Here is a 10176-nt window from a genome sequence, read left to right as displayed (position 1 = left end):
GGCCCTATGTTCCTCTGTACCACATAATTTTTTTTTAATTGTGTTCTCACTGGGTGCCAGTGGCTCACTCACATCTGTAATCTAGCTACTCAGGATGCTGAGATCTGAGAGTGGTAATTGAAAGCCAGCCCCAGGCAGGAAAATCTATGAGACTCTCGTTGCCAGTGAATCACTAGAAAGCTAGAAATGGAGCTATGGCTTTCATGGAATAAAAGCAGTAGCAGAAAAAAAAAAAGCTTAGGGACAGCATCCAAGGCTCTGAATTCAAGGACCAGCACAAAGCAACATGTTCACAGTCATTTTGTCAAAACTATATTCTTGGCTTATTTCACAATCCTTCGCTCAGATAGTGGTTGGAACCCCCATTGACAATGTCAAAACCAAGTATGACAAACATTTATTAAGCATTTGTTTATTAGGATCCGTTGGGTAAGTAATCTCTCTGTACTTACATGCCAGGCACCCGCTCAACCATCCCAGTGATAGTTCTTTAAACATCAGTGTCTCTACAGGAAGGTTTTCTTTGAATGTAGGGGAGCCCTCATAACTCCAGCTTGCAGGTATCATTAATGACACTCCCTCCTTCCCCACAATGGCTCACATCAGCGGGACACAATCTTGATGAAGACCCCATTTTTTGGACTGAGTGCAGATTTGGATTCTAGCTGCAGTGGTACCTAAAACAGAGGAAGTGAAAGTAATTGGTTCTAGTAAACTGTAGCTTTAGGAAAACTGCCTCAGAACCTGGCCTGAAGTAGGTGGGGAACCTGACTGTGAGCTGAGGGTTGGGGGGGCAAAATCACCTCTCAGCTGGACCAGTCCTGAGAAGTCAGCCAAACTGCATCTTGTGGGCAAACATGGTCCCTGGTAGCATGTACTGAATAGAATGAACACTTCCTTTCCCCACTGAACAAAACAGCATGGTGACAAGCATGCCTGGCCCTGCGTTTATCTGCCCAGGAATATCATCTCACTTGAAGAAACAGGTTCAGGACCAGAAGACATCCATCCTTGCCTTTCCTTCTAAGCTCACTGCCCTTTCTTCAGGCTATTCCAAGCTTGTCCATGTGTGGTCCAGCCTCTCAGAATTCCAAAAGTTTCCTTGGGTCTCACTTCAAAGGCAGAGGCCATGATGGTCTGGACTTTGAAAGGAAGTCATAAGTTTACTCAGGAAGCCAGCTTCCCTTACAGTGTGTGCAAAATGGTGTAGTGGCTCATGTGAACCCTTGGAGCAAAGACAGAAAATGGGCTGTGTCAGATGAGAGGCAACGGAACAAGATGAACTGGACCTGAACATTGAACACTCAGTTTCTTTAGTTCATTTGATTTGATTTGTTTGAGACCAAGTCTCTATGCTATTCAGTCGGGCCTTGAATTGCCCATCTTCCTGCCTTAGCCTCCTGGGTACTACCATGCCTGGTGGAGGTTTTGATTTAATGCAATTCTAATTAAAATATAGTTACATGTAGCTACACAGCCTGAGTCTAGACAGCATGAAATGGTTCAAAGGAGAGGTGGATAGGGCTGGCAAAGCCAGGCAGAGCTTCCCAGGAGCTTCCCAGCTTCCAGGGCTGTTGGATAGTAGGTGTGATTGAAGGTATATGAAGGCACTTCTTAGAGGATGGAGTTGAGAAGGGCCTGAGGTGGGGAAGAGAGAGTTAACATTCCAGGCACGGGTAGCAGTCTGAGCACACAAGAGGTGGAACTGAGAGCTGGAAGCAGGGATGAGGAATGCATGGGGGCTCAGCCCCATCTTGAATTCAAAATGAGCTGTCCCTGGTTCCAGCTCAGCAGGTCTGGGGACTTATGGCTGGTTATTAAGGAATGCCAGGCATTGCTTTTTTTTTTTTTGCTGGTTGGTCCTGGGCTTGAACTCAGGGCCTGGGCACTATCCTTAAGATTTTTTTTTTCTCTCAATACTAACATTCTACCACTCAAGCCATTACCCCATTTCTGGCTTTTTGATGGTTATCTGGAGATGAGAGTCTCAGATTTTCTTGTTCGACTGGCTTTCAATGGGGATCCTCAGTTCTCCACTTCCTGAGTAGCTAGGATTACAGGCATGAGCCACCAACACACAGCAGCCTCTTTTGAACACTGGACAGGACATTTGGATCTGAGAACTCAAAAGAAGTACTTTCCCTTGGGCTACTGAAGTAGTCAGAGACCCTGTCCTTTCTCTGTGTCCATCATTTCTCTGCCCTTTCCTGCAGCCTGTCCTAACTCTCCTTTGTCAGAGGCACTTCCTGTCCCGGAATCTAGAACTGTCTCTCTTTATCATTTTGTCCTTATCTGTCTCTGGCATGCCTTGGGCCTCCAGGGGACATAGTTAGGGACAGTGGACACTGCTGAGAAGAGCTGGCCCATTGGGAGGGAGGGGGTGCAGTAAGCAGAACCCAGGTGTGAACCACAGCTTCTTGTCCCTGTGGCTGTTCAACCATTTGCTCATGACCCCTTGTTGAAGGAATAAGTGAGTGCCTGTCATTCCATACACAACACTAAGCTGCATGCTGGCGAAGGCACAGGGTACACAGCCATTCCCTACCCTGACAGAGCCTGTAGTGTTGTATCAGCTACACCATGGTAGGACCCCAACCTACCTGAGCTTTAGCTTTCTCATCCAAAGAATGAATAGAACAATAAGACCTTCACAGCTCAATTCTCTGGTAAAGAGGGGGAAGCAAAGTGGGAAAAGTAGGGGCCGTTTTAGAAAAGCCTGATGGCTGAGTAAGGGCAGAGTCTGCCACCTCCCTGGGACCTTAGAAATGAAGTCCTCTCTTGGGGAACATAAACTTTGGGAGGGAAGGTAAGGATGTGGCATCTGGGGACACTACCCAAGGACATGTGGCTGCTGCCAGACACCAAGGGGCTAGTGCCTGCCTGCTTTCTGCAAAGCATACCTTACCGTAGGAGTCTGGTGGAGCCAGGGGACGATCCCCAGGCTCTGTGGGTCAAGCCATACGCTCCAAAGCCTAACGTGTGTCACAACCACATGCACTGGGCTCGTGTTGGCTGAATGAGCTACAGCAAGCCGAGAGCCAGCCCTGCACACAGACAGCAGGCACAGTGGGGTGCATGCGTGTTATGACAGGCCAGTGCTGGTCTCAGCCCAGAATGAGTTCATTTACCCTGACAGAACCGGAAGAGGAAAGCATTACGTTCATTGCCCCCTTTGACAGGTGGAGAAACTGAGGCCCAGGGAGAATTAAGGAACTGATCACAGCACCCACATATACTGACTGGTTTCCAGACAATCTAGGGTGACCCCATCTGAAGCAGTGCCCTCACCTGAGTTTCAGGGCAGGCTTCAAAGCGGAACTGGCTCAGAACATGGAACAGCGTCAGCTTGGTCACCAGCAGTCCCAGACGTACCCCGAGGCAGCTCCGGGGGCCAGCTCCAAAGGGTAGGTATGTGAAGGGCTGCTGCTGTTTTCGGGCTTCTGTGCTGAACCTGAAGATTGCAGGAAGGTCATGGGTGACGCATCTCTTCCCATCCATCTGAAGTCTCCTTCCACTAAGACCTCTTTTCTCCAAGCTGTGCCAGGCAGGCCAATCATAAGCATCCCTGGCATGGTCCCCAAGGCTCTGGGAATGGAGGCTAACTCCTGAACTTCAGAGCCTCTTTCCTGTTAGCTCTCAGGGCACTGATGGTGTCTGTCTCAAAGAGCCAGCTGGTATGCAAGCAGAGCCCTCCCTCCCTCCTTGCCTGCCTGCCTGCCTGCCTGCCTTCTCTTTCTCTCTTTCTCCCCTTCCCTTCCTCTCCCCCCTTTCTCTTTCCCCTCCTTCTGTTGTTCCTCTTCTCTCCTTCCCTCCCTCTCTCCCTCCCCCTCTTTTTTCTTTTCTTCTTTCTTTTCTTTGCTTCAGATTACAAGCAAGAGCCACTGCCAGAGTCTACATGAAGCCTACTGCCACTGGAGACTCCAGGGTTGTTTGCCACAGTCCTGAGCTGGCTGTGGCTCCTGCCCTATCATCAGTCCCTGGACTGTGACCACCACTCACAGCCCTCCCCTGGCCCACATAGGAACTTGAATTTGCTCAGTTTGTTTGACTGGTGCTCTACCACTTGAGTGCCACCTTCGGTACTGGTGATTCTTGCTAGATATTTTGTAGATAGTGTCTCATGGACTTGGCTGGCATCAAACTGCCACCCTTTGAATCTTAGTATTCTGAGTAGCTAGGATTATGGTGAAAGTCACCGAGCATCCAGCTTGTTTTTAATTTTTTGATCTTTACTATATTTCTAGGAGCTGCTGGACAGTGGGATATTATTTATCTGGGTTCCAAGGCCCCTGGATTCTCACAACTGAGCTTTAGAGTCAGGCTGGGTTCAGCAGGAGCCACTAAAAGTGGAGACACAGTGTCTCCTGGCCAGCTTCCCCGGCAGATCCCAAAGGAGGGGACCCTAGTGAGTGTGACAAGAATGGGGTGTGGAGACTCAGATGTTTTTCATCACAAAGCCTAGGACTGACATTAGACAGTGGGCCAACTCCTTGTCAGCAGAGAAGGGTGGGTCCAGGTCTATGCATGTCGTGAACTTAAGACTGGCGGAGAAATTTTGCTGATACAACTATACTGTATGGAACGATGGCCTTGCTGCTTCCCAGTGCTCACTTGAAATCCACCCAAGCCTGACTGGAAGGAGCAAAAGGCAGTGCGTCCATGCACTGCTGTTGAAATGCTGAATCTCTGCCTCCAGCTTGTGGCCTTCAGAAATGCTGCTTTGTGAGCATCTGGCTCATCTGGCTGTAGTGCTACATCATTAGTTTGAAGCCAACCGTGCCTGTGTCCTCTTGCTGCCTTCACCACAAAATCACCACCCAGTGCACTCACATCCTCGAGGAGCTCACCTTTCAGGATTGAAGACCTTGGGGTGTGGCCAGTACGCGGGGTCGTGGTGCAGAGCACCCACCGCCATCTCCAGCACCGCGCCTGCGGGTATGTGCTGGCCCAGCACTTCGCAGTCCTGCTCGGCCTCCCTCGTGAACCTGTGGGTGACAGGCACAGCCAGTGTCCAGAGGCTCAGCATGGACTATGGAATGAGGCTGGGGCCCGGGAATTCAGCTCTCTTCTAGGGTAGGCCAAGCCCTACCTCCAGGAGCCTGAAGTCTCTTGGGCCCTTGGAGAAAATGCCCTCCTCTATCCTCTCATTCATTCATTCATTCATTCATTCATCTATTCATTCCTCTATCATCAGCCAGGCACAGAGATTCTTTCTGTGGATCTGATATTGGGATGAAAGGGCTGCTTTTCTTCAGGAAGTCATGAGGGCTTTTCTTCTAGTGTTCCAGGTGCCTTCCGTTAGCTTTTCTTGATTGTCCGTGTCCACTCTTTTGCTTCTTTTCCTTCCACTTCATGGTCAAGCCCGGAGTCCCCTCCTTATGACAGAGCCCTCGCCACCATTACCAAGAATCTGGGGCAATCTGCACCTTACTTGGACTTCCCTGTTACTTCCTGTCTCATGAAATGAAGCCATGAGTGGGGCAAAATCTAGGAAGACAGGGGCCCTTTGCAACAGACAACTTAGGACCAATGATGGAACCCTAAGGCTCCTAGCAGTAGGGGATGGGATCCCTGCCAAGCTCCATGGAGGGCTGAGCCCAGGAATGATGTTTCCGGCTGGGTCGTTACGGGTAGAATGTGGGACCTCGGGTGGTTCCTGAGGTCCTCGCTGGACCTGTCTGGGATGGCCAATCTTAGTTTCTGGAAGGTTCTAATGACCTATCCTCCTACACTTCCAACAGTGAACATCCATTGTTGTCAGTTGCTTGCAGCTTCAAAGCCCAACATGGCCTTGTTCAGCTTTGTGCCAGGGGTGTAAACCAGTAATCTACTGGAGAATGGAGAATGCACTGCCCATTCTGCAGCCACCAGCTTCACTCTGGGGGCAGAGCATGGAGGTCGTGTGGGTCAAAGTGATTTCCTGCATCTTCCTGAAAATGCTTTCCTAGGAAGTGAATACCCTACAACAAGAAATAACTCCACTGTTTGCTTTAGGTAATGAAAGCAAACTAATTTATCTGGACAAACAACTTTCTCATGGGGGCAATGATTTGCTTATTTGAGGTAAAGATCTCTTTTAGAGTCTTGCCTTGTTATAGTCTCCAGTCTAAAGCAATACGTTCCAGACTTGGCTCCCTTTCAACCAGTTCTTCCTTCTGAAAGACCTTGAACCCCTGGAGCCTGGACTATGAATCCTGTAAATGTCCTCATCAAATTTTCCCATTCTGAGCTCCTATTAGACAAAGAGACTGTTGATATGGAAGCAACCTTCTAGAAACAAAAATTCTGGGTATACCTGAAAGCCGGTGGGTACATCCTTAGGGTCTCTGCAATCACCATGTCCAGGTAGGGCAGGCCTTCCTGCAGGCTGCAATACTCAGGGTCCGGCTGAGGCAGATGGGGACAACGGAGGAGGTGGAGTTAGGCAGAACTGCAGGGCACTTGATCTTTTTCATAAACTTTAGAATCCCACTCTGACTTTAGCAAACATTCAGGTGAAAACTCCACAAGATGAAGTAGATTCCCCCAGATGGCAGTGGATAAGCATCTCACACACTCCACTGTGCTGAATTTCCTGCTTTGTGTTAACTGAAGGTGAGCAGGAGTGGCTGAGGATTTGTGAGTCCAGGAGTGACAGAAACCACTGTGGCAGCCTGTGTGTGCGTGTGTCTGCACTGGGGCGTGAACTCAGGGCCTCAAGTGTGTAGTCCCTTAGCTTTTTTTGCTCAAGGCTAGTCTCTGCCATTTGAGCCACAGCTCTCCGTCTGGTTTTCAGCGGTTGCTTAGACATAAGGATCTCACAGACCTGCCTGCCTAGGCTGACTGAACCGCGCTCCCTAGATCCCAGTTTCCGGAAAAGCTAGGATTTCAGCTGTGAGTTCCTGGTGCCCAGCCCGCCCCATTTATTGAAAGCTGATGATATGGCCGAGTTCTGAGCCGCCCAGCAAATCAGGGAAGCATTGGCTCCCGTCTCTTGAGTAAGAACACTGGTGCTTGTGTGCGACGCGGGCAGGAATTGGTGCTCAGTAAAGAGTTAAACAGTGAAATAGCAGAGAAAAGGCTGCAAGGGATCGGGTATAACAAAACTGCCGAAGACCCAGAATAAAGACAAAGACGACTTTCTAGCAAAGCCGTCAAAGAATGAACAAGCTCTTATGATGAAAAACACACAGCGAAACAACCAGGATTGATCCCATTTTTGGCATACAGATTGAGTGACTTTTTGTCCTTTCCAGGCTCTCCTACCTCACACCTATAGGTGTGAGCTGTGAACAGGATGTGGGTGCTTGTGGTTGGGAGACGTCAGGTCAGGTCACAGAAAGCCTACTCCCTGCCCTGCTGGGCTTTCTAAGGCAAGGTCCCCACCCCAAACTCCTAGCTTCTAGCAGAGGTGGGTGGATCTTCTGTTTGGAGGGCGATGATTTTCAATTAGGTGATTCCAGAAGAAACCCCAGTACAGGGAGTGGCTTTATCTGTCCCGTCCCCTGCTACCTGGAGCATCAGCCCATCAAGCCCATCCAGCACCGAGACTTACACCGGCCACGGTGTTCAAGTGAACCATTAGAAATACAGAGGACATCAGGGGAGATGGGAGAGGGCTGACAGCGCTGGACACCTAACTGTGCTCGAATTGTAGCTCCAAGACTCACCAAGAAGCTTGCAGCTGCACAAACTTGAAAGACAGTTTTGTTTTCATTTCTCCCTTCCCTTCCTTTCCCTTTTCTTCCCTTCCTTTCCCTTTTCTTCCCCTTCCTTCCTTCCTTCCTTCCTTCCTTCCTTCCTTCCTTCCTTCCTTCTTTCTTTCCTCTTGTTCTCCCCCTTCCTCTGCCTCTCATTGCCAGTGTGAGGGAATTCAAGAATGTCTTTACAGCTCTAGGCAAGGTCACACTCCTCTCCTTATCTTAATGACCATAGGACAGCATGGAACACAATTTTGGAGACTAACTCCAGTGTACTGGAAAATATGCAGACTTGATATGCATCTGGAAGCCTTGTCTCAGCTTGAACATCCAGAAACCCATGCTCTCCTCCAATTCACACACACACACACACACACACACACACACACACACACACACACACAGGCACACACACGCACACACAGTCTGTTTCTTTCTGAGACAATAGCTTCAGTGGCCCCAATTTTGCCTGGCAAAATTAATAAATCTTTATTTTCTTTCTTCCCAAACCCTGATCTCATTATTTGTAAGCAGAGGAGCTAGATTACTGGTAATAGTCTTAAGAGACCCCAGGGAATATTTCAACTCATCTATGAGGGAATTTGATACACCTCGGCCACTCATGTTCATGAGTCAAATTATACAGTCTGTGTAGTTAATTGCATCATGACTTTGAAAGGTAAAGGATACATTTTCTGGTAAAGAGGAACAGTGATTGGTCTTCCCAATGCACTCTGGGAAATGGTCCTTCAGAAGGCTCCTCCTTGGTCCCATGTATCCACCTCTATGCCAGGCAGGCCAGATGGGCACTGAGGAGAGAGAAGGGCCCTTTGCTGGGGGTGAAGCTCTCTGGCCGCCACCGTGAGACTCCTGAGGACTTTCTCTTTGGATCTGTGCATTGGAAGGAAAGGACTGGGCACACAGGCACATGTTCTGGGAGTCTCACTCGGGCTCCTCCCGGTTAAATTCTTAACTATCTGCTCTCTCTTGTTCCCCGGGTCCCTTGGTCTAGCCTGTGACTAGAGCTGCCATCTGGCATAGATACAAGGGGTTGGGGTGGACATGGTGGCAGCCATCCCTGACTCAGGCTGGCAGAGGATGGTATAGTGGCAGGGCTGCCTATAATGAAGCTGAGACAGAGAGGCATTGCTTGGTGATGGAAACTCAGAAGTCTCAATCTGCTGTGGGAAGTGGAGACACCTAGATCATTTCCCTAGACTCGGCCTCCCAGTTCAGGAAGGGGTGCTGCAGCTTCTGGTGGTTGTCATGAACTCCTCCGGTATAACCAGGCCTGAAGGACCACCCGCTGGGGCTTTTCCTTACATCTTGATGAATTTGGTGTTCGTCTGGCCAACAAGTTCACCAAACACAAATCGGACCATTTCAGTGATTCTGCACACAACTTAATGGTCTGAAGTTTATAGAAAACTGGTCTTGCACGCTATAAGGATACATGGAAAATTCATGCAAATGATTGAAAATTTTAGATTTGTCTTAAAATGCTATTCCATAGAAAAATAAAAACAAATAAAAGTTTTAAAAAAGAAAAAGAAAGACTGTCATGAGTCAAAAGATGAACGTGCTATGTGTTCTACTATTGGCACTTTCTCCTGCTTTTGGAATAAAAGGTCCCATAGCTCCATCTTGTTTTGGTTCTCACAAATTAGCTAGTTGGTTCTGTAGACTGTGATTTGGCTTAAGGTCACCATCTGGGAATTTGCATCTGGAGCAAAGGAGAAAGGAGCTTTCCTCTAGCAAGCAGCGGGTGGACACAGGCAAGTCACCCATTGGTGGTCACCTCACCAAATGATGGTCATCATTTGGATTCATGAACAGAAAACACTAGCTGGCCCCAAGAAAGAAGGAACAGATGAGATGAATAGAGGTGAAGATCAGAGACTATTTCTTGGTGTTTTGTTGAATTCCAGTTCTAGTTTGCCATCTGTTCCTGGCAAGTAACCTGGAAAAATTCTCAGTTGTGACCAAAGTTAGTGACATTCTGCTAGATGTACCATAAGAATCTTTAACAAAATGGAGGAATATGGTAGGAAGAAAGGAGAGGGAAAGAGGGGAGAGAGGGAAGGACCTGGGGAGGGAGGGAGGGAGATACAGGTATACTACATTACAATATACAATGTTTCCTCAGAAAGAAAAAGGAACTAGATCTGAGAACCTTATCTCTTAATGGCAAATAAATGGGCTCTTGTTCCCTGACTGAAAATGTGTTATAAACTTTCAGGATTTGTCAGAGAAAGGTATGTTAAGATTGGTGTCCCAGAGACTCCTGTGTTATAAAACATTTTTTTTTTCTGGTGCTAATACTGGAGCTTAAACTCAGGGCGTGGGCACTGTCTAGTTTTTTTTCTGCTCAAGGCTTATGCTGTACCACTTGCTGACTGTTCGTTGAATAATTGAAGATAAGTCTCAGGGACTTTCCTTTTGGGGCTGGCTTTAAACCATGATCCTCAGATCTCAGCCTCCTGAGTAGCTAGGATTA

The 10176-nt window shown here is 48.3% G+C and overlaps 1 protein-coding gene across 2 annotated transcripts in view; it reads right to left on the bottom strand.

Annotated features, from left to right (window-relative positions):
• Positions 1-408: 408 nt before the first annotated feature.
• The window catches only part of Tbxas1 (thromboxane A synthase 1), a 179527-nt gene continuing 169759 nt past the window's right edge, over positions 409-10176 (bottom strand). Inside the window, exons 11-14 of one of the 2 annotated variants that reach the window (XM_090333403.1) lie at positions 6296-6387; positions 4848-4985; positions 3289-3451; positions 409-677 (exon numbers count right to left, since the gene is read on the bottom strand). In XM_090333403.1, coding sequence (XP_090189529.1) covers positions 603-677; positions 3289-3451; positions 4848-4985; positions 6296-6387 — 468 coding nt within the window. In that variant the 3' untranslated portion in view covers positions 409-602. The remainder of the gene's footprint in view (positions 678-3288; positions 3452-4847; positions 4986-6295; positions 6388-10176) is intronic. The other variant, XM_090333404.1, reaches the window with a different exon arrangement.

This window comes from Megascapheus bottae, chromosome 5 (genome assembly GCF_031878675.1).
Source record: "Megascapheus bottae isolate mThoBot1 chromosome 5, mThoBot2.hap1, whole genome shotgun sequence".
Classification (NCBI taxonomy): Eukaryota; Metazoa; Chordata; class Mammalia; order Rodentia; family Geomyidae; genus Megascapheus; species Megascapheus bottae.
The sequence above is the reverse complement of the archived record's forward strand: the minus strand, read 5'-3'. Positions and strand labels throughout refer to the sequence as shown.